This window comes from Salmo salar, chromosome 08, assembly GCF_965601325.2.
Source record: "Salmo salar chromosome 08, fSalSal1, whole genome shotgun sequence".
Taxonomy (NCBI): domain Eukaryota; kingdom Metazoa; phylum Chordata; class Actinopteri; order Salmoniformes; family Salmonidae; genus Salmo; species Salmo salar.
In genome coordinates, this window is record NC_138298.1 from 16,358,358 (window position 1) to 16,383,531 (window position 25,174).

Here is a 25,174-nt window from a genome sequence, read left to right on the forward strand (position 1 = left end):
CTGCAGTCAATTATGATTGCATTTCATATCTTGGCTAGAAGACAATGCATCCGTAGACATCGAATGTTAGCCATCCTAATACGTTATATCAGGTAAATCGAAAATTACAATGTATAAGTGTGATGTCAGGGAAAGTTATGTGCGCAAGATAACGTTTCCAAAAGCTAACCAAACAAAAACATAATTACTGATATGATACGTATTTGAGCCTTCAAGTGCATTAGTAGCACCATTTCTAAGTTATTTACATTCTTTTTTTACTTACACTTGTATGTTGACTTCTCCATATTAATGTTGGTTTTAAGTTTTGGCTGACTTTTCTTAGCGGATGTACAATCATCGTGAATTGAATTATGGGGCGTTTCAGGCCCGGAGTGAACATAGTTGTACACTTGCAAACTCTATCAAAAACGAGGGCTGAGGGGCTTACGTTGCCAACTTCCCTTGCTTGACTAATCATTTAGACCAACGATAAAGATGGCCGCGGGGATTCCCCCAAGGGCATAAGGCGAGGGTAAGTCTTTTATGAGTTTGAAACGCAGCCCATATATCCACGTTACAGCACATGTTTACGGAAGACAGAAGGACCTCCTGTGCTAATTAGCTATCTAACATGTTATGAACCTCTGTGTGTAACGGAAGAAGGCTGCCAGAAACTTGTAACTGAATAATACTGTCGTTTGCAACTGTGATAAAGCCAGTTAAAATAGTAAGTGTATAATTTGCATTTGTGAAATTATTGATGTGGTATTAAAGTAAAGGGCTTTGTTTCTAGAACCGCATCGCAATTGAGAATCGATTTAGACTTTTTAAGAGTATATCTTGGGCGACCCCCATAGAGAAAGCACTGCGTGTCAACTATCTTAGTCACAAAATTATGTAGACAACGAGTGTTGAATAAAATGATATTTAAACTTACTAAGCCTGTTGTCCACAGGAAAGTATTTGTAACCAACTTACGCGGTTCTATGTGTGTGGCAATCAATATGTGTTGCTCATGACCGAAGGCACACGCACGCAAACCATGCATCAGGTAAGTAATACTTTCCTGTGGATATTTTGTCTCGAAGGACCAACACCACGGAAAATTGAAAGAGTAAGTTCAAATATAATTTTATTCAACATTTCGGCTTGTAGAGGACCATTTCCAGAATGAAACACTGTCTTGTTCCAGACGGTGTATTTTTTAAATTCTGGTCCCCAGGCATTCTCTATCCCAACTTTAAACTCCCTCTGACTATGCCATCCTGCACATATCTCACATTGTGGGATCACACTGCTGCAACATGTTCGAAACCTAGGCCAGGTTCAGAACCTAGGCCCTCACAAAATAACAAATTTGACCTTACCAGGTAGAAACTCGGTGTCAAAGCTCAACAAGACAGAGTATTCTCAGTCTTGCCATTGCCACCGGGTCTTCGTCTCACCAAACAGCGGATGTCAAACACCAGGAATATTATTTTTTATTTGATCCACCTCTACACTCAATGCTACCCCATTGATCACTCTTTTGAACGGTGCCCTACTCTGGAGAGCAAAGCACAAAAAGGGTCGATTCACGAGGGGTATGACGCGGAAAATGGTGCTGACGGATAGGGCTGCTGTGCTTCTAGCCCTTAAAAAACGAAATACTGCAAAGCTTTCTGTGTGTTATTTCTTACATTATTAGCCCAGGAAATGTTTTGTGTTATTACATACTGCCGGGAAGAACTTTTGGAAATCAGAGCGGCGGTAACTCACCAGCATTATCAGAATTACGACCAGGAATTCGACTTTCCCGAATCGGATCCTTTGTTTGTACACCCCAGGGCGATTGAACTGATTCCAGAGGCTGATCTAAAACACCGCTGACAGAAAAGAGGTGCTCGGAGTGGACTTCTAGTCTGACTCAGGAGGCGCACATACCACCCACCGCTTCCGAGTATGTTTCTGGATAATAAAGTTGACGAGCTCAGGGCGAGGATTTCCTTCCAGAGAGACATCAGGGATTGTAACATACCCTGTTTCACGGAAACAAAGCTCTCTCGGGATATACTGTCTGAGTCCGTAAAGCCAGTTGGGTTCTCAGGTCATCACGCAGACAGGAATAAATATCTCTCTGGGAAGAAGGGTGTGTTTCATGACTCATGGTGTGACTGTGAAAACATACAGGAACTCAAGTCCTTTTGTTCACCAACCTAGAATACCTCAATCAAATGCCAACCGTATTACCTCCCAAGAGAATTCTCTTCGGTTATATTCACAGCCGTGCATAGTCCCTCTCAAGCCGATACCACAACGGCCCTCAAAGAACTTCACTGGACTTAATGTAAACTGGAAACCACATATCCTGACACCGCATTTACTGTAGCTGGAGATTTTAACAAAGCAAATTTGAGAAATGGTACTGAAGTTCTATCAACACTGACTGTAGTACTCGCGCTGCTAAAACACTCAACCACGCTTCAATCTTCTCCTTTCCCCCTTCTGATAATCAGGTGGCGAATCGCATCTCTGCATGTCTGACAGACATATCAGTGTGGATGACGGATCACCACCTCAAGCTGAACCTCGGCAAGACGGAGCTGCTCTTCCTCCCGGGGAAGGACTGCCCGTTCCATGATCTCGCCATCACGGTTGACAACTCCATTGTGTCCTCCTCCCAGAGTGCTAAGAGCCTTGGCGTGACCCTGGACAACACCCTGTCGTTCTCTGCTAACATCAAGGCGGTGACCCGATCCTGTAGGTTCATGCTCTACAACATTCGCAGAGTACGACCCTGCCTTACACAGGAAGCGGCGCAGGTCCTAATCCAGGCACTTGTCATCTCCCGTCTGGATTACTGCAACTCGCTGTTGGCGGGGCTCCCTGCCTGTGCCATTAGACCCCTACAACTCATCCAGAACGCCGCAGCCCGTCTGGTGTTCAACCTTCCCAAGTTCTCTCACATCACCCCGCTCCTCCGCACACTCCACTGGCTTCCAGTTGAAGCTCGCATCTGCTACAAGACCATGGTGCTTGCCTACGGAGCTGTGAGGGGAACGGCACCTCCGTACCTTCAGGCTCTGATCAGTCCCTATACCCAAAGAAGGGCACTGCGTTCATCCACCTCTGGCCTGCTCGCCTCCCTACCTCTGCGGAAGCACAGTTCCCGCTCAGCCCAGTCAAAACTGTTCGCTGCTCTGGCACCCCAATGGTGGAACAAGCTCCCTCAGGACAGCGGAGTCAATCACCACCTTCCGGAGACACCTGAAACCCCACCTCTTTAAGGAATACCTGGGATAGGATAAAGTAATCCTTCTAACCCCCCCACCCTCCCCCCCCAAAAAATATATAGATGTACTATTGTAAAGTGGTTGTTCCACTGGATATCATAAGGTTTGTAAGTCGCTCTGGATAAGAGCGTCTGCTAAATGACGTAAATGTACTCCAACTTCCAGGATGCCTACAAGACCCTCCCTTCGGCAAATCTGATAAACTCCATTTTGCTCCTCCCTTCCTATAGGCAGAAACTCAAACAGGACGTCCCTGTGCTAAGGACAATTCAACGCTGATCTGACCAATTGGAATCCACGCTTCAAGATTGTTTTGATCACGCGGACTGGGATATGTTCCGGGTAGCCTCCGAGAACATAAAATAATTTCTGTTTAAGGTTTTGACTAAAGTATTCCACTCTGAAACCATATAACTTTGAAATGTATAAAAATGTTAAGGCTATAATAATGTGTTAAAGACTATAATCCAATACTGTGTGTGAGTAGACTTTTTAAGACTGTTACTATTTCAAAATGAGCAGGGCATAGTTGATTAGACAATCATGTGAAAGTAACAGGAAAAGGGGCCTCCCTGAGTTAGGGAGGGGAACAACTGCCCGAAAACGGCTAGGCGGGCAGAAGATTAGGAGACAGGTTGCAGAAGTGTGATAAAGAATGTATGTGTACTGTGGGAAAATACAGCCACCTTAAGCGGGGTGGAGTTCTCTACTGATGTGAGTTCGTGTGTGTGTGTGTGTGTGTGTGTGTGTGTGTGTGTGTGTGTGTGTGTGTGTGTGTGTGTGTGTGTGTGTGTGTGTGTGTACATATAAAAGACTGTCCTCATTTTTAAGCAGAGGTCTCGTAAATAAACATTCTGACCATTGTAAACTGGGTCTCCGTCTGCTTCATTCAACCAGAATCTTACACCCTCTGGGGGGCAGACTGAGTGGTTTAATTGAAGTTCGGTTTAAGAACATTTCACTTAATTCACGTAACAGAACAACATAGACGAATACACTGATACGGTGACTGAGTTTTTTTATTTAACCATGTAGGCTAGTTGAGAACAAGTTCTCATTTGCAATTGCGACCTGGCCAAGATAAAGCAAAGCAGTTCGACACATACAACAACACAGAGTTACACGTGGAATAAACAAACGTACAATCAATAATACAGTAGAAAAATCTATATACAGCATGTGCAAATGAGGTAGGATAAGAGAGGTATGGCAATACATAGGCCATGGTGGCGAAGGAATTACAATATAGCAATTAAACACTGGAATGGTAGGATGTGCAGAAGATGAATGTGCAAGTAGAGATATTGGGATGCAAAGGAGCAAGATAAATAAATACAGTATGGGGATGAGGTAGATTGGATGGGCTATTTACAGATGAGCTATGTACAGGTGCAGTGATCTGTGAGCTGCTCTGACAGCTGGTGCTTAAAGCTAGTGAGGGAGGTAAAAGTCTCCAGCTTCAGAGATTTTTGCAGTTCGTTCCAGTCATTGGCAGCAGAGAACTGGAAGGAGAGGCGGCCAAAGGAAGAATTGGCTTTCGGGGTGACCAGTGAGATATACCTTCTGGAGCGCGCGCTACGGGTGGGTGCTGCTATGGTGGCCATTGAGCTGAGATAAGGCGGGGCTTTACCCATTGACCTGGAGCCAGTGGGTTTGGCGACGAGTATGAAGCGAGGGCCAGCCAACGAGAGCATACAGGTAGCAGTGGTGGGTAGTATATGGGGCTTTGGTGACAAAACGGATGGCACTGTGATAGACTGCATCCAATTTGCTGAGTAGTGTTGGAGGCTATTTTGTACATGACATCGCCGAAGTCGAGGATCGGTAGGATGGTCAGTTTTACGAGGTTATGTTTGGCAGCATGAGTGAAGGATGCTTTGTTGCGAAATAGGAAGCCGATTCTCAGGGAGTGTATAGGAGAGGTTGGACCCACTGTGACTATTAAAACCTACTCTAACCAGAAACTGTGGATAGATGGCAGCATTCGCATAAAACTGAAAGTGTGAACCATTGCATTTAGCCATGGCAAGGTGACTGGGAATATGGCCAAATACCAAAAAATGTAGTTATTCCCTCCGTAAGACAATCAAACAGGCAAAACATCAGTACAGAGACAAAGTGAAGTCACAATTCAACAGCTCAGATACGAGACGTATGTGGCAGGGTCTACAGACAATCACGGCCTACAAAAGAAAAAGCATCCGGACAAGCTAAACACCTCGCCCACTTTGAGGATAACACAGTGCCACTCACGCAGCCCGCTACCAAGGACTGTGGGCTCTCCTTCGTGGCCAAAGTGAGTAAGACATAAGCGTGTTAACCCTCGCAAGGCTGCCGGCCCAGACAGCATCCCTAGCCGCGTCCTCAGAGCATGCACAGACCAGCTGGCTGGAGTGTTTACGGACATATTCAATCTCTCCCCATCTCAGTCTGCTGTCCCCAAATGCTTCAAGATGTCCACCATTGTTCCTGTACCCAAGAAAGCAAACATTAACTGAACTAAATGACTATTGCCCCGTAGCACTCACTTCTGTCATCATGAAGTGCTTTGGGAGACTAGTCAAGGATCATATCACCTCCACCTTACCTGACACCCTAGACCCACTTCAATTTGCTTACCGCCCCAATAGATCCACAGATGATGCAATCGCCATCACACTGCACACTGCCCCATTTCATCTGGACAAGAGGAATACCTATGTAAGAATGCAGTTCATTGACTATAGCTCAGCATTCAACACCATAGTACCCTCCAAGCTCATCATTAAGCTCAAGGTCCTGGGTCTGAACCCCACCCTGTGCAACTGGGTCCTGGACTCCTTAACGGGCCGCCCACCAGGTGGTGGAGGTAGGAAACAACACCTCCACTTCGCTGATACTCAACACTGGGGCCCCAGAAGGATGCATGCTCAGCCCCCTCCTGTACTCCCTGTTCACCAATGATTGTGTGGCCACGCACGCCTCCAACTCAATCATCAAGTTTGCAGACGACACAACAGTAGTAGGCTTGATTACTAACAATGACGAAACAGCCTACAGGGAGGTGGTGAGGGCCCTGGCCAGGAAAATCACCTCTCACTCAACGTCAATAAAACAGCAGAGAGCGCACCCCCCCCCCCCCCCATCCACATCAACGGGACCGCAGTGGGGAAGGTAGAAAGTTCCTCGTCGTACACATCACTGACAAACTGAAATGGTCCACCCACAGACAGTGTGGTGAAGAAGGCGCAACAGCGCCTCTTCAACCTCAGGAGGCTGAAGAAATTTGGCTTGGCACTTAAAACCCTCACAAACTTTTACCGATGCACAATTGAGAGCATCCTGTCGGGCTGTATCACCGCCTGGTACAGAAACTGCACCGCCCACAACCGCAGTGTTCTCCAGAGGTTGGTGTGGTCTGCACAAAGCATCACCGGTGGAAAACTACTTGCCCTCCAGGACACCTACAGCACCCAATGTCACAGGAAGGCCAAAAATATCATCAAGGACAACAAATACCCGAACCACTGCCTGTTCACCCCGCTACCATCCCAGAAGGTGAGGTCAGTACAGGTACATCAAAGCTGCGACCGAGAGACTGAAAAACAGCTTCTATCTCAAGGCCTTTAGATTGTTAAATAAACCATCACTAGCACAGAGAGGCTGCTGCCCTATATACATAGACTTGAAATCACTGGCCACTTTAATAAATGGAACACAAGTTACTTTAATAATGTTTGCATATTTTGCATTACTCATCTCATATATGCTGTATATACTATATTATATCCTATTCTACTGTATCTGAGTCTGTCGCTCTGACATTGCTCGTACAAATATTTATATATTATTTTTATTCACTTTTTTAAAATTTTTGAATATCCAAAACATACAATATACTTGCAGTGAAGCCGCTCAACAACTACACCACACCAGTCATCCAACAGACTCCCATTCAGAGCGGCACACAGAAGCGTCCAGGGTCAATGCCCTGTTCAAGGGCATGTCGACAGATCTCCCTCAAGGCCAAAGAAAAACGGGGACTCAAACCCTCCAAGATCCCCCCACAGTTCCCCATAGCTGTCCCTCAACCGTCCGAGACCCCTCCCACAGTCACCCCTCCAAGAAAAAAAATAAATACAAATGAAAAAAAAATAATAATAATAATTCCATTCCCCAACCCCAATAACCCCCCCAATGTACCAACATCCAAGAAAATGAACAGAAAACAACAATGCAAAAAAATCTAAGAACATCAGGGACAACTAAAATCACAACAGCAAGGCCAACTGTATATGATTGAGTGCATGTCTGGCACTATTTACGTGTGTGTATGTGGGTATTTGAATAAGAGTGTGGATATGCATGTGTACAAACACCTGCACGGTATCAGCCTCTGGCAAACCGGCATTAGTTGTAAAAACACTGCCCCTCAGTGTCATTCAAACTTAGTTTTTATTACGTTTTATACTTTATCTTTGACCATCATTCTATCTCCCGCCCAGCAACTCCACTCCCACTTGTGTCCAATTCCACATCCCAACCCTCAGCTTACCTCAGCCCATCCCACCTATCTCTGCTGGCAACCCTCTTTGGATTTCTACGCAACATATATCTTTCAACTATGCTATGATGTTTAACGTCCAATTTCAATCTATCTAATCAAATAGAATCCACAGATTGCGAGTTGAAGATAAATACTTTTACTAAGAGTATTAGTAATTGACTGACCCGGTCTCTCCAGATCTCCTAACAGTACTATTTCTAGTGTACATTTTGATCAATGCTATGCATTATTAGCCATTCCTGAACCTGAGACCAGAAACAGGCTACCTGAGGGCAATACCAAAATAAATGGTCTATTGATTCTGTATCATCACAAAATCTGCAGAGCTTCGATGATTTTATGCCCCAAATATTCAACATTTTGTTGGTGGCAAGAATTCTATATAATAATTTTAGCTGAAAAGCACGAAGTCTTGAATCTTGTGTTGTTTTATATATCAACTCATACACCCTGTACCATGGAACTATTTTGCAATCTGTCAACATACTGGTCCTCAAATGAAACTGGTATACTTTACTATTTATGCTACTTTTATTCCTCCGCCAGTTTTGATCCTTTATATTGGACAGACAGACCAGTTCCCTACCTCCTCCCACTGCCACCTGCCTCCTCCATTTTTGGGGTAATGCTGTAATCAATTGGTTGTACTCTTGGATTGAGCAGACCTTCCCGTACAATTCTGATAACTCCATGAAAGACAACTCTACCATTCCAATTTACAATATCATTTAAGAAAAAATACCCTTTTCAAACATCTTTCCCATAAATACAGGTATTTTATCAACCAGCACATTTGAGTTCAGCCATAATATTTGTTCTATCTTTTCAGGGGATGACATTTTAGCTAGCTCTGCAATGCTTGTTTGAAAAAGAGAGATACTTTGAAAAAAGTATCATTTTCAATTAATTGAAAATGAGACATGTCAATCGGCAAAAAGGCAATTTTTAAACAATGGATGAGCTTTTCTTAGTAATCTACTTGCGAACCATTTAGGGTTCAAGTACAACTTTTGAATAAGTGACGTTTTTAGGGAGAGGTTTAGTGCTTTTATATTTAATAATCTCAACCCAGCCAATTCATATTCATTATATAGATAGGTATGCTTTATTTTGTCTGGTTTAGCATCCCAGATAAAGCAAAATGTTTTTTTGCTTATATAATTTGAAAAACGAATCATCAGGAGTAGGCAGTGCCATAAGTAAGTGAGTAAACTGAGATATGACTAAGGAGTTAAATCAGAGCAATTTTTCCATGGTTGCAGGATCTTGTCTATTTTTACAGGTTTTCTATTGAAATTCATTGTGGAGAGCTTATTTATATCTTTTGTGATATGAATACCAAGTATGTCTACTTCAACGTGTGGGGGCTAAACTCATGACTATGATTACATTTCCATTATTAGCAGCATCTAGGCTGTTCACTTTGAAGAGCTGAGACAGAATGGCTATATAAGGAATGGAACATATATGACCAGGGCCCGCTACCATTATAACCTATACAGCTGTCAGATGTGGGCATTAACAAGCAAGAACTGAGATAGAAAGATAATGGTGGAGAAAGGTCAAGGGAAGCTATTTTCATATAGAGGGAGGGGATTCTATACATTATGCAAAGACGGAATACTATAAAGGCAGGGCTCTGTGATATGATAATTTAGCTTTGTCCATGGAATTGCTTGGCTTTGTTACTTTGTAATAAAGTCTAACTGAATCTACAAGTTCCGGTATCTGTGCAAATATGACTCAATATTTTTCCACTACAAACGTCAGCACATTTTGTAGGTAAACTGCAGGGTAATGTAAAAGTTTTATTTTTTAAAGATCCAAAAAGTAATATTGTTCACTTATCTTAAGTTTGTCCAGAGAGTCCAGAAAAGTTATCTAGATCTTCAATGAGACATTGCAGGGATCTAGCTTGCAGACTTAATATAAAACTTCAGTCATCGGCATACATGTTTTTAAGCCTTGGATTTGTGATCCTCTAATGTTGTTATTGTATCTGATTTTAATAGCTAGCATTGTGATGGCCATAATGAATAGATATGGTGACAGCGGACACCCTTGTTCAACTTCTCTTATTTTTGTAATGGATTACATTAGATCGTTCTTGAATAAGTCCCTCTAGTTCTTTTTGTTTTTTCTCTTAACTTATTTTGTATCTCTGTAGTATTGTTTTTATTGCTATCTACCTGTACTATTAGTTCATGTATTTCCCTTGTTAGTCCTGTCTCTTTAGCCAGAAACTGCCTTTTTATTATTGATGAATATTGAATTGAATGACCTCTGAAGGTACATTTAAAGGTATCCCAAACAATAAGGGGATTTGCTGAACCTATATTATACTGGAAAATTTCAGTTATAAATTATTTTGTCTTAGTTAAAAATAAGTTGTCCTCCAGTAAACAATATCCCCATCCACGTGGAAATTCAATAAGAGGCCAATTAGATGATGATCCGATCGCATTCTGTCTCCTGTTTAACCTTTGATGCAAGAGTGAAAGAGACAAGAAAGTAGTCTAGATGACTAGCTTGATTAAGTCTCCTCCATGTATATCTCACTAGAATACAAATATACAAATATCCACCATTTCTAATGTGTCCATAATATTTGTAATTTCTTTAAGGGCACGGTGATGATAGTTTGTAGAGTGATTTCCTTTACGGTCCATTGAGGAACTTAACACTGTGTTATAATCTCCCACCATAATGATTTGATAATTTGTTGCCTCTAAGTTCAATAAATTGGTATAAATATTGTCGAAGAAGTATGGATCATCCTGATTTGGACTATATAGATGAATGAGAAATCTCTTTTTCGTCCACTTTCATATTCAAAAAGATCCACCTTCCTTGAAAATCATTCCTGACTATTTGTACATTCAGATCGAAGTTTTTGTTAATTAATATCATCACACCTTTTGAGTTCCTTTGTCCATGACTGAAAATTATTTCACCACCACATTCCTTTTTCCACGCAACTTCATCTAAGGATGTAAAGTGAGTTTCCTGTAAACAGTATATGTTATATTCCTTTTTTTTAGCCATGTAAAGACTGATCTTTTTTTATTATCTGCTAAACTGTTACACTTATAACTGGCTATACTTATTTCACCCCTTACCATAACTAGATACTATACTCAGTCTAAATTGACCATAATTAGTGCTTGTAAAGTTACTGCCATCAGAGGTATTATGACAGTCAAAATTAGAGCTTTCAAGTCTGATATTTAGAGTTCAAGAAATAGGTTCTAGAAATATTTGTTTTATTCAGTTGCCTGTTTGCCTGTGAGCCAATGCTACAGATGTTAGAAAATTGAGACAATATATTATGTGTGTAGTAAATCTGAGTAGGTTGATGTGTATAATATTTGATGTTATTTAGTGAGAGTGTGTACAATGTCTGTATAAGATTAAGACTATCATGTGTGATGTCCAAATAAATAACCCCGGCAATTTGCATGGTTGTCTATGTGTGTAACATGCAGTGCGTATAGCCTTAATATTGTTAGATTCTGGGTTAAAGTTGTAACATTGTTATATTCAGAAGTATAGTATCTAAGGCGTGAAAGAGACTGGTTTTTACATCAGAAGTTAATGGTCATCTGTAGGAGCCAGATGGCTTTGGAATGTGTTAGGGGAGATGGGTAGAGATCTTTGGATAAGGTGTCAAGGGGGTTGAGGTCAGGTCAGAAACAATGGTTTGTTATCCTATCACTTCGTCTTCCTGTCTAACCATAAAATATGTAAGGATTGGTGAGAAGGGGGAGTGCCTAAATTGGAGTATATATACTTGTGGTGGTGGAAAATGTTTTTGTCTGATGCAGCTGTATTGACCCTTTGAGCAGAATAAACTTGGTTAAGCTTTCATAAATGCCCATTGAGTTTTTTACTCTGAGAATTAGAACCTAACAATCTTCATGATGATAATTGTAATCCATATTGTATCATAATTACCTTTAACATCATTGAAAAACACATCCCAGGATTTCCATAGCAATTGACGTTTCACATGACAAGAGACCTTACATTACTATAGACGGCTTCACTACAGTACAAATGTATCCCGTACAATATGTTATTATTCCCCAATGTCCCTATTCTGATATCTTTCCCTTGCTTGTTGTAAACATGTAGACAAAGACATAGAAAAGATAGACAAACAAGAAACATTAAATTATAGAACAGTTCTCGACAATAGAGGGAGAGTGGGAGAAAAGAGTAGAGTGAGAGAAGAGAGCGAGATCAAGTGTGTATGTATAAGTCCGTATGTGTAAGCGAGCATGTAATTGAGTATATGTGTTCATATCCACTTCATAGTGTTAAGATATTTTTACAGTTCCCATACTTTCTTTTTTTCGTAACCTGAAGTCCCTGTAGAATGTAGTACAGCCATGGTGTTATGGAGCTGTCTCGGAATAGCTGTCCATCTATAAAGAGTTTGTCCACAATGAGAAAGGCACGCTTACCCCTCTCCCTCTGTTTCCTCTGTACAGGATACAGCCTCTTGCGACGTTTGTTTATCTTCCATGGAAATTAGTCAATGAGACCGAATTTCCCTTTAAGCTCCCTTCCCCTGCTTTTGATCAGCTCCTTTTGTTGGTAGTGTTCACATTTTGCGATGATCGGTCGGGGACCTTTGGTCTTGTCACTCTGAGCTCCAAGTCTGTGTACTCGGTGGAAAGACACCTTGTTTACAGTCTCTAGAGGAAGTTTCAAGGCGGATTGCATAAATTCTCTGATCACGCCCTCTGGATTATTGGATGCATCCTCAGGAATCGGAGAAAATATTAGATTTTCATGCATGCTACGACTTTGTATATCTAGTAGCGACTCCCTCATCACTCTGTTTTCCCTAAGTTGACAATCCATGTTGGAATTGTGGATTTTTACCTTGGCTGTGAGTGTCTTGTTCTCTCCTTGGAGCGTGAGAATTTCACTCTAGCTAAACTCCAAACTCCCCCCTCAGCCCTGCTACTTCCTCACATAACTTTTCCAGTGTTGCAAGGATACCATCCAGAGCACTAGCCTCTATTTAAACGGTAAGTAAATCGTCTGTCTGTAGATGAATAGCCGGAGGTAGCCGGATATTTCCATGATGGAGTATATTGTTCCTCCATAGCGTAAAGCTGTTGATACTCATCGATTTCCCTCAGGATCTCCTTAGTATCCAGGTTGGCTCTTTACTGCAACCAATTGTTTACAAAAAGTTTTTAACAATGCGTCTTTCCCACGACGACGACCGGTGTTTTTGTAGTACAGCCACCTAGCACTGTTGTTTGGTTAGCGGTGTTTCCTAGCTGTTAAAAGCTAACCGTCTCGGAGTCCACGCAAAAATAAGTTTGGTCCATATCTTCCCTACTATAGGTCAAGTAGCTGGCAGGTAGTCTAGCAGTTCAGAACCAAAAGTCACTGGTTCAAGTCTCCATGCCGACTAGGTGAGAAATCTGTTGATGAGACCTTGATTAAAGCACTTAACCCTAATTGCTCCTGTAAGTCATTCTGGATAAGAGTGTCTTCTAAATGACTAAAATGTAAATAAAAGTAAGTTAACATGAATTAAGGCACTATCATTTCCTCACTATAAAACACAAGTATCAACCCAAAAGGCCAGTTTCACTCTTCATCAGGAAAGCATTTTTACAGACACCTTCACACCAAACATCACCATATCATCTACTCTACCTCATCATAATCATTCTTCCCTCATGTCACCTCATCCAGTTCCCTACTACATCCAAAACCAACACAATTAACTACAAACAAACTAACTAGTACTACGTTACATGTCACTATACTCTATACATGGGCTGTGTGCATTTTCTGCTGGTGTATCCTGAGGTAGCTCCTCTCTGAGAACATCTTGCAATGTGTACAGGTGAATGGCCTTTCTCCTGTGTGGACCTTCAAGTGCATCTGCAGGTGGTGCTGGTGGGAGAACCTCTTCTCACACTGGGGTCAGCTGTAGACTTTCTCCCGTGTGGACCTTCTGGTGCCTCTTCAGGTTGCCAGCATGGGCAAAGCGCATGTGACACTGGGTACAGCTGAAGGGCTTCTCTCCATTGTGGACACTCCTATGTCTGATAAGGTTACTCAGGAAGGAGAAGCTCTTGTAACACAGCTTACACTTGAAGGGCCTCTCCTTGGTGTGAATAGTCTGGTGCTCCTTCACATAGTTTGCTTTAGCAAAGCGCTTCCCACACGTTGGGCAGATGTACAGCTTGTCGGCGTCCGTCCTAATGCTCGGCCTCCCACGTTGTGACCCAATGACACCAGAGGAGGTAGAAGCAGGAGCCACCACCCTCAGGTGGTTAATCTTTGAACTCCTTCCTTGACCTTTAGCCATTGTCTGGGTGTTGTTGGAATTGTGTTCTGTGTTATAGGCTAGGTACCTCTTGTTGTGAATGCCCATCCTGACCCTGTCTGTATTGGTGGGGTAACCAGGAGGTAACTGAGGAAGACTCGACCCAGGTTCAGGCCTTCTATGAACCCAGTCACGAGGCATTAGATAAGACCCTGAAGGAGAAGACAGACTTCCTGTTAGACTACCACCAGAGGGGTCTCCCGTCACGCTCTGTGAAGGCTGAAGCCCAGGGTAACCTGTTCTGTTCATCATGGATACTGTGGTGTTTGTATCATAGGAACAGGAGGGTCTATCTGCCCAAGGCCCGGCTTCATCCCTGCACTGAGACTGTGAAGAGAAGGGTCTGGGCTGCAGACTGGATCCCTGACTGGAGCCTCTGTCTCTCTGATGACCACCAGGACTGAGGTTGTTCAGTCCACCTGTCCACTGGTTGTGTTCTGTGTGGTGGTGGAGTCTCTGTCCCTCTTGGTTGGGTGCTGGTTCCGACTCGGGAAGGAAGAGTGACGGCTCCTGATCCACGGTTCTGATCCTGGGCCAGGGTATGTGATCAGTTGCTTCAGAGGTCCACTCTCTCCCACCAGTAACACTGGATATCAGCAGGTCTTCATGGACTGCAGACTGCAAACAAAGATTGTACAAAAAAAGCATATTAGAAACTCTTTGCTGTACACAGAAACATGACATGATATTATAAAATGTTAACCACAGTCAAGCCCATCTCTAACACTGTGATTCAAGTACCTAACAATATGGAGCCATTGAAGTTTATTATAAAAAATGTTGTTGTGTTGATTAAAGAATTAAGTATAATGTTTTGGTTCGACTAAGATAAGAGAAACTCAGTCCCTGCAATGATACAAAAATAACGAAGTCAGTCGGCACAGTCAATTTTATATTTAATTTAAAGAAAATGGTTATACAATCACAAAACATGAAGTTCAGTAATTTTATTGCACAAAACAATACGTGACAGGTACAATAACTTTTCTCACTATGGTAACACTTTACCTTTTCTGTAAATCTGGTACCCTCGCTTTGGAAAAGGTTCAACATTTACATTTCATACAGCTTCACTACTTATTGTCAAGTAAACATGAATTAAGGCACAATCCTTATCTCACTTTAAAACACCAGTATCAACCTAAAAGGGACAAAGTTGTCACTCTTCATCAGTGAAGAATATACAGTTGAAGTTTACATACACTTAGGTTGGAGTCATTAAAACTTGTTTTTCAACCACTCCACAAAACTATAGTTTTGGCAAGTCATTTAGGACATCTACTTTGTGCATCACAATTCCAGTGGGTCAGAAGTGTACATACACTAAGTTGACTGCCTTTAAACAGCTTGGAAAATTCCCAAAATTATGTCACAGCTTTAGAAGTTTCTGATAGGCTAATTGACATAATTTGAGTCAATTGGAGGTGTACCTGTTGATGTATTTCAAGGCCTACCTTCAAACTCAGTGCCTCTTTGCTTGACATCATAGGAAAATCAAAAGAAATCAGCCAAGACCTCAGAAAAAGAATTGTAGACCTCCACAAGTCTGGTTCATCCTTGGGAGCAATTTCCAAACGCCTGAAGGTACCACGTTCATCTGTACAAACAATAGTACGCATGTATAAACACCATGGGACCACGCAGCCGTCATACCGCTCAGGAAGGAGACGTGTCCTGTCTCCTAGAGATGAACGTACTTTGGTGCGAAAAGTGCAAATCAATCCCAAAACAACAGCAAAGGACCTTGTGAAGATGCTGGAGGAAACAGGTACAAAAAGTATCTATATCCACACAACCTGAAAGGCCGCTCAGCAAGGAAGAAGCCACTGCTCCAAAACCTCCATAAAAAAGCCAGACTACGGTTTGCAACTGCACATGGGGACAAAGATAGTATTTTTTTGAGAAATGTCCTCTGGTCTGATGAAACAAAAATAGAACTGTTTGGCCATAATGACCATCATTACGTTTGGAGGAAAAAGGGGGATGCTTGCAAGCTGAAGAACACCATCCCAACCGTGAAGCACAGGGGTGGCAATATCATGTTGTGGGGGTGCTTTGCTGCAGGAGGGACTGGTGCACTTCACAAAATAGATGGCTTCATGTTTAAGGAAAATTATGTGGATATATTGAAGCAACATCTCAAGACATCAGTCAGGAAGTTAAAGCTTGGTCGCAAATGGGTCTTCCAAATGGACAATGACCCAATGCAGACTTCCAAAGTTGTGGCAAAATGGCTTAAGGACAACAAAGTCAAGGTATTGGAGTGGCCATCACAAAGCCCTGACCTCAATCCCATAGAAAATTTGTGGGCAGAACTGAAAAAGTGTGTGCGAGCAAGGAGGCCGACAAACCTGACTCAGTTACACCAGCTCTACATTTACATTTTAGTCATTTAGCAGATGCTCTTATCCAGAGCCACTTACAGTAGTGAATGCATACATTTCATTTCATGCATTTATTTTTTTTGTACTGGCCCCCCGTGGGAATCGAACCCACAACCCTGGCGTTGCACACACCATGCTCTACCAACTGAGCCACAGGGAATGCAGGAATGGGCCAAAATTCACCCAACTTATTGTGGAAAGCTTGTGGAAGGCTACCTGAAACGTTTGACCCAAGTTAAACAATTTAAAGGCAATGCTACCAAATATTAATTGAGTGTATGTAAACTTCTGACCCACTGGGAATGTGATGAAAGAAATAAAAGCTGAAATAAATCACTCCACTATTATTCTGACATTTCACATTCTTCAAATAAAGTTGTGATCCTAACTGACCTAAGGCAGGGAATTTTTACTAGGATTAAATTTCAGGAATTGTTAAAAAACTGAGTTTAAATGTATTTGGCTAAGGTGAATGTCACTATACACTACACATGGGCCGTGTGCATTTTATGCTGATAAATCCTGAGGTAGCTCTTCTCTGAGAACCTCTTCCTGCAGTGCATACAGGTGAATGGCCTTTCTCCCGTGTGGACCTTCAGATGCCTCTTCAGGTGGTGCTTGTGGGAGAACCTCTTCTCACACAGGTGGCAGCCAAATTATTTCTCCCCCGTGTGCATCCTCTGGTGGATCTCCATCTGTTTGGGGAAACTGAAGACTTTCCCACAGAAAGAACACGGGAAGTGCTTCTCTTTACCACCGGATCTACTGATAGCATTACTACTACTGTCATTTTTCGTGGTCTTGGGTAGACATATAGTGTTGAGGCACTGGCACTGTTTGAGGTCTGGTTAAACAGAGTGTGAGGAGGACGAAGGCCAGGGAGTGTCTGTGTTGTAGCAGGGTCCATGTTCCAGTTGCTAGATCCTATAGAAGGCAGGCTGAAGGCAGCACCTGTTAAGGGGCTAACCTGAGGTGCCATCAGTCTCTCTGAATCACAACTATAGGAGCATGAAACAGCATCGCTAGCCGAGTCTGTCTGTTCTCTCCAGCCGTATATGGACACGTCCCTGCAGACCAAATCTACACCTCGCCCTGGTCTCAGCCTGTCTTGTCGACTAAGTTTGGTTGTTGTTTTTTGTTCTACTCTCTGTTTCTGGTTGTGGTTAACAGTGTTGTTCCCCAGCCCAGAATTGAGGACGTTGTCACATCCACTGACCTCCAATATCTCATCTCTGTTCCTGGCCTGATCAGTGATGTTGTCCCCTGGGCCCTTGGCTGCACTCGTCTGAGTCTGGGTATCCATGATGGCTGCCCAGTCTCCTCTGTTAGCCTCCAGCCAACCACCTGTAGGAAGAGGGTTTACAAAGCATGGCAGAGAGAACTCTACGTTTGGAGTTTCTTTACCTGGTCAATCACCTGGTAAAGTTAATACATTGTGTGTTTTTGTATGTAAACATAAGTTGTATTGATTTAATTTTATGAATGAAGAAAACACTATAGGCAGGTGCATCACTATTCTCATTGAAGATCTATTACTGTATGTAGGCTATATGTATTTCTCCCTTACCTTGCTCCCCCATCTTTAGTTCACTCAGCAGGTCAACGCTCTCTGGTCCGTCTTCTATTGTCTCCTCTTTGACCAGCAGCAGATCAGGCTTCCCATCCTCCATGTCTACTGACTGTAAGAGATACAGAGTGAGAGGATGTTGGATCAAGAAATATGATATGAGCACCCTGCTATGGAGCATCTTCTGATTGGGTAATGAGGGATTGCTATGAGTACTATGCAAGTTAATTTGATACTATGCAAAAGCGTTAGTTGATTAGATTACTTGACACTCTAATGGTTCCCGAGTGGCGCAGCTGTCTAAGGCACTGAGATGCCGTGCTAGAGGCGTCACTACAGACCCTGGTTCAATCCCAGGCTGTATCACAACTGGCCGTGATCAGGAGTCCAATAGGGCGGTGCACAATTGGCCCAGCGTCGTCCAGGTTAGGGGAGGGTTTGGCTGGGGTAGGTTGTCATTGTAAAATAAGAATTTGTTCTTAACTAACTTCCCTAGTTAAATAAAGGTTAAATAAAAATGGTTTGATAATTTAAAGGCATGGTCCCACACTTAAGACAAAATTAATCAATAGCTGGGCCCGTATCCACAAAAGAATCTCAGAGTAGGAGTGTTGATCTAGGATCTTTCCATATAATCTTATTCATTATGATCTAAAAGGCTAAACTGATCCTAGATCAGTACTCCTACTCTGAGAGGGTTTGTGGATACAGGCACTGACCTAATACCATTCAGACAGTAGTTCACAGTGGGCTCACCTCAGTGAGACTGTGTGTGGTCCTGTGCTGCTCAGCTGGTTCCTCTGTGGGTTCAGGAGGAGGTGTAGTCTGGTTTTCCTCCATCACCATGGTCTCCTCAGTGTTCCCCAGACCCTCCTTACACCCCTCCTCCTTCACCAGCAGCACCTCTGGACCCTCATCCTCCTGGAAGAGACAGGTGATACAGATTACACAGACATACACTCCCTCAGGTACGTACACACAGATAATAAACACTTTCAACATGGAGTGTTTACCCATCCTCACTACATATGAGTGCTTTACTGTAGTTACAGAATGACTTCATTGTTGTTAAACCCATCATGGAGGACATAAATATGATGTTGTGGGTAAAAATAAGTCAGCTATGATAAGTCAAAAGTCATCATCTGACTAAACTATAATGACGTGTACAGTAGGTGTTTGTTAGTGTGTGGTTATGTGTAGGTATTTTTAGTAAGTGTATATTGGTTATAAAGCCATGTTGGGTATATGCAGAATAGGGCAAGGTCAGATATATACTAAAGAGAGTCTCAATGAAAGTTTTAGAATAAAAAGTCCCATTTTGTGTTTATTAAACAGAAACAAGTTTTTTAAATACACCATATGAAAACCACACACACACGTCAACAACAAATCTGCATGTACTTGATGAACTGTATTCATTTTCTCATTAAAAGTGTCACAGGAATTTTTTCAAATAAAAAAAACACAAATATATCTTGATTAGATAAGTATTCAACCCGAGTCAAAACATGTTAGAATCACCTTTGGCAGCGATTACAGCTGTGAGTCTTTCTGGGTATGTCCCTGAGAGCTTTGCACACCTGGATTGTACAATATTTGCACATTATTCTTAAAACATGCTCTTCATGCTCTGTCAAATTGGTTGTTGATCATTAGACAGACATTTTCAAGTCTTGGCATAGATTTTCAAGCAGATTGAAGTCAAAACTATAACTAGGTCACTCAGGAACATTCAATGTCATCTTGGTATGCAACGCCAGCGTATATTTGGCCTTGTGTTTAAGGTTATTGTCCTGCTGCAAGGTGAATTCATTTCCCAGTGTCTGTTGGAAAGCAGACTGACCCAGGTTTTCCTCTAGGATTTTGCCTGTGCTTAGCTCTATTCTGTTTCTTTTTATGATGATAAACTCCAGAGTCCTTGCCGATGAGAAGCACACCCATAACATGATGCAGCTACCACCATGCTTGAAAATATGTAGTGTGGTACTCAGTTATGGGTTGTTTTGGATTTGCCCCAAACATAACGCTTTGTATTCAGGACAAAGTTAATTTCTTAGACACATTTCTTGCAGTTTTACTTTAGTGCCTGTTTGCAAACAGGATGCATGTTTGGGAATATTTGTATGTACAGGCTTCCTTCTTTTCACTCTGTCAATTAGGTTAGTATTGTGGAGTAACTACAATGCTTTTCATCCATCCTCAGTTTTCTCCTATCACAGCCATTAAACTCTGTAACTGTTTCAAAGTCACCATTGGCCTCATGGTGAAGTCGCTGAGTGGTTTCTTTCCTCTCCGGCAACTGAGTGGGGAAGGATGCCTGTACATTTTTAGTGACTGGGTGTATTGATACACCATGCAAAGTGTAATTAATAACTTCCTCATGGTCAAAGGGATATTCAATGCCTGCTTTTATTTTAATTTGACCCATTTACCAATATGTGCCCTTCTTTGCGAGGCATTGGAAAACCTTCCTGGTCTTTGTGGTTGAATCTGTGTTTGAAATTCACTGCTCGTGTAACCGATGTGAAATGGCTAGTTAGTTAGCGGTGGTGCGCGCTAATAGCGTTTCAATCAGTGACGTCACTCGCTCTGAGACTTGAAGTAGGGTTTCACCTTGCGTTGCAAGGGCCGCGGCTTTTGTGGCGCGATGGGTAACGATGCTTCGTGGGTGTCAGTTGTTGATGTGTGCAAGGGTCCCTGGTTCGAGCCCAGGTTGGGGCGAAGAGAGGGACGGAACCTACACTGTTACACTCGACTGAGGGACCTGACAATTATCTGTATGTGTGACAGAGACGAGGTAGTCATTCAAAAATCATGTTAAACACTATGCAACTTATGTGACACATTTTTACTCCTGAACTTATTTAGGCTATCCATAACAAAGGGGTTGAATACTTATTGACTCAAGACATTTCAGCTTTTCATTTTTTATTAATTTGTAATAATGTCTAAAAACATAATTCCACTTTCACATTATGGGGTATTGTGTGTAGGCCAGTAACACAACAAATTATGGAAAAAGTAAAGTGGTGTGAATACTTTCTGAAGGCACTGTAATTATATGTGTATCACACAATGCCTGACTACAATATTTTATCCAGGAATATTCAACACTGAAATCTGTTATTCTGACAACAATGAAAATGAACCTTTTGTCTTTAAAAGGAAGACTCGTTATGTGGTTACCACGAGCAGAACCACAGATATTGTGATGAGCGTAATGGTCTCACACAGTCACAAAGAGTATCTGCACATGTACACGGGTTCGCTTCACGCTTCTACAAGGTGGTAGCTGCAGGACCAAAACATCAGAAGTTTAGCCTTGTGCATCAACACTCTTAGTTGTTGTAGAAATTGCCCACTACGCCGTTTACTTTGTGCATCTAAGTCATGTCGCTGACTATCTTTATTGCAGGGTTTGATCTAAACAAACTTTCTATGTTATAGAGTAGAATGATTTTTCTGCTGGTGTATCCGGAGGTAGCTCCTCTCTGAGAACCTCTTCCCGCAATGCGTACAGGCGAACGGCCTCTCTCCCGTGTGAACCTTCAGGTGCGTCTTCAGCAGGTGTTGGCGGGAGAACCTCTTCTCACAATGGGGGCAACTGTAGGGTTTCTCCCCTGTATGGACCCTTTGGTGCCTCTTCAGGCTGCCAGACTGGGCGAAGCGCATGTGACACTGGGGGCAGCTGTACGGTTTCTCTCCTGTGTGGACTCTCTGGTGGATCTCCACATTCTGGGAGCAGCTGAAGCCTTTGTTACAGAACATGCAAAGGAACCGTTTCTCTTTACTATTGCCTGATGTTGCTCCCCCTCCCTGAGCCTTGGTCCTTTGGTCCTTTGAGTTCAATACTTGATCCAAAAGGACGCGGCCGTGTGAATCGGAAGGCCCCATCGACGTGGACACTGGGTCGCGATCCCTGAATGCGTGTAAAGGGGAGTGGGTCTCGACATCTGGATTTGTCTCTAAACTTTCCCTGTAATCTAAGAAATCTCTGCCTTGTGAGTGTCTGTTTCCTAGGGAACTATCTGCATTCCATGTGGGAGGAATGACGCCCTCTACTTTCACAGCCACCTCATCTACCACTATAACCTCCACTTTCTTATCTTGGCACCCTTCAGAGTATACACTACTACTGTACTGGTTCCAGTCCCCTCTAGACAGGTCAGTCTGTGTCTCTAAACCCAAGGATATGTTGCCAGGGTCCATCTCTGTAGAGTAAGAACAAGACGGATCATCACCACCAGTGTCTATCGCGTCATCATCTCCACGGCAATGAACCATCCTCTGGTGAAATACCGGTAAGTAGTCAGAACCGGGAGCAGGAGGACGGCCCAGTCTCCCCCGCCCAAGTCTCTCTGGGTCTGATCTGTGGTCAGAACCTGTGTGTAAGAGCCTGTGTGTTACAGTTAAAGTCTTGGTGTCGGTCTCTGACTTGAGGACGGCGTTCTGGGTTCCACTGACCTCCGTGATGCTGCGTCGGGTCCTGGGCAGCGCTGGGACGGTGGTGGGGTCCTCTGTGCTTACAGGGGGTGCTCCAGCCTGGATGTCTCTGCTGTGCTGTGTGTCCTCCTCTCCTTCAGACCTCTCCTGCTTGACCCCAGGACCTGCAACCTCTACGTCTGCAGACTGACACAAGAAGAGGGGAGGTTATTACCGGTACATGGGTTGAATTGAATAACAATGTCCTAGGGAAGTCTCACAAGCTCCCCTATGGCAGATAAATAAGGATGTACATGGAAGCTAGTGAATAGCTGAGAGCTGAGGGGGGCCTTTATGAAATAAACTGGCCAAATGTTATTGTCAAAGTAACCGTAATTTTTTATGCACCACTATTACACGAACCTCTATCATGATAACGTGTTGGGTTGAGGTTCCACTCCCCTCATCAACAGTGATTGGTTGGTCATCTCTCCATGTATTGTGTCCCGCTGGCTTCACAGAGCTCCTGTAGCCTCCAGTGAGATGTCCTTCACCTGAGAGAGTGATTGGGGGAAAAGAGGTGGTTAGGTTAGGTACTGTCAATGCTCAATGGTATATTGTACACTATTGATACTGTCTAGAATTGGCAAGGATGTAAGGTAACACTTTTCAGAACTTTTTGATATGCTTTGTATTGATTGTTACTGGCATCACATTGTTTTCATTGAGGAAATAATAGGAAATGCAGTACATCAAGAATGTGGTTAGAATATGCTATAGTGTCTTTGCACAAGATAGCTAAGTAATCAGGGGAATTATTGCATACTATCCAAAAAGTGACCAAGACCCAATTCTAGGTAACACATCTGAACACATGCAGAAGGGAACAGGGGAGAGGCAGTGCGCTATATATGAATGGCAACAGGCTGCACAGCCTTGGCCTTCTGAAAAATGTGTGTGTGTCATGAACAATATTAGCATGAGCAAAATTAGTGGAATGGTTTGCCTTCAAACCTAGTTTGAAGGCAAAGTCCCCCATTGATGCAAATGGATAAAAATTGTGGAATCATGCCACAATTGGACTAGATCATTCTAAACAAGGTTGGAATGTTATATAAATTCAACCAAAGACAATTTAGTTTAACGCAACACAAACTAAATATGTTAATCGCACTGTGGATGTAGACTTCATAATTGCATTGGAGGCATACTTATATGCACTGTACAGCCTTACTCCATTTCATGGACCCAAGATCCATAGGTATCAGCCTACTCAGTGACACCCACAGATTACAATTCTGAAGAGTTTACACAAATATTAGCGGCGTAGCTCTTATTGTGTTTAACTGTAGGAAATCACATCACTATTCAGTCTATTGTATTGAACATGCATTTTGCAATGTACACCCTTATACCTATGATCTTGGTAAGGAATAGGCTGCATAATGAGGTGATTTCCCACAGTTAAAGTTCCACAATGCTAATATTTGTTTAAACTATTCACATTTGTGTTCTGTGGGTGTCACTGAGTAGGCTAATACCCCGTTTTATGGACCCAAGATCCATAGGTAAGGGTGTACATTGCAATGTGAATGTTAAATACGCACAATATTTATTTAACCTTTATTTAACTAGGCAAGTCAGTTAAGAACAAATTCTTATTTACAAATGACAGCCTACCCCGGCCAAACTCTAACCCGGATGACGCTGGGCCAATTGTGTGCCACCTTATGGGATAGGCTGAAAGGTGAGGCGATTTCCCACAGTTCCACAATAAGAACTACGACGCTAATATTTCTGCAAACGCTTCATAATTGTAATCTGTGGGTGTCACTGAGTAGGCTGATATCTCATTTCATGGACCCAAGATCCATAGGTAAGGCTGTATGTACACTGCAATATAATAATGCCCCAATTTAATTCTGTAGTCTATACATCCACAGTGCAATTAACAGATTTGTACTTTTGCCAAATTAACTAATTAGTCTTTTGTTGAATTTATATAAGAACATTACAACCTGGTTTAGCATGATTGTGGCATGATTCCACTATTTTTATCCGTCTGAATCAGTTTCAATAGGTTACTTTTATTTTGAATACCGATTCCACTATTGTTGTGCACAACACACTGTTATGCAAACTGTACCTCTTGACATTTCTCTGTTTCGGTCGAGGATCTTGACACTACTGGCGAGGACGCGCTCTCGCATTGTCCTCTCTGCACGCTCCCGTGACACCTTCAGGTCCAGTAGCTGTAGTTTCCTTCGCAAAACCCTGTTTTCTTTCTGGCTTTGAGTTATTTCCAAACGAAACACTGCATAGTCGTCGTCTACGAGTTTACAGATCTCTGCCACGGCTGCATTCGCTAGCACCTCCATGATGGAGGCTATTTGAGTATGAAAAACCATACAGTTAGCCATTGTTCGCTAGCGTTACCTAGATAACATCTACCAACCAAGTCCAGTCTCCAGCGCGTATTAAACGCTGCAAGTATGTGGTACTGTGCAGTTAAATTAGTAATCTATTGAGTTCCAGGGTGTTAATAAACGTCTAAATAACAATGAAAACGCTAAAATGGAAATTGTTCTTAGTCACTGTTCACTTTCTGTTTACTTCTTCTTCGTGTGAGTTTCCGGT

The 25,174-nt window shown here is 42.6% G+C and overlaps 1 protein-coding gene across 1 annotated transcript; it reads right to left on the reverse strand.

Annotated features, from left to right (window-relative positions):
• Positions 1 to 4,257: 4,257 nt before the first annotated feature.
• On the reverse strand, positions 4,258 to 25,174 carry LOC106610069 (uncharacterized). The gene is made up of 7 exons (XM_014209205.3): positions 24,684 to 25,174; positions 22,961 to 23,091; positions 22,580 to 22,744; positions 18,869 to 19,033; positions 18,113 to 18,224; positions 17,762 to 17,889; positions 4,258 to 14,779 (listed from the first exon to the last, which is right to left on the reverse strand). Exons 1-7 carry the CDS (start codon positions 24,955 to 24,957, stop codon positions 13,745 to 13,747), a joined length of 2,010 nt encoding a protein of 669 aa, XP_014064680.2. The 5' UTR covers positions 24,958 to 25,174; the 3' UTR covers positions 4,258 to 13,744.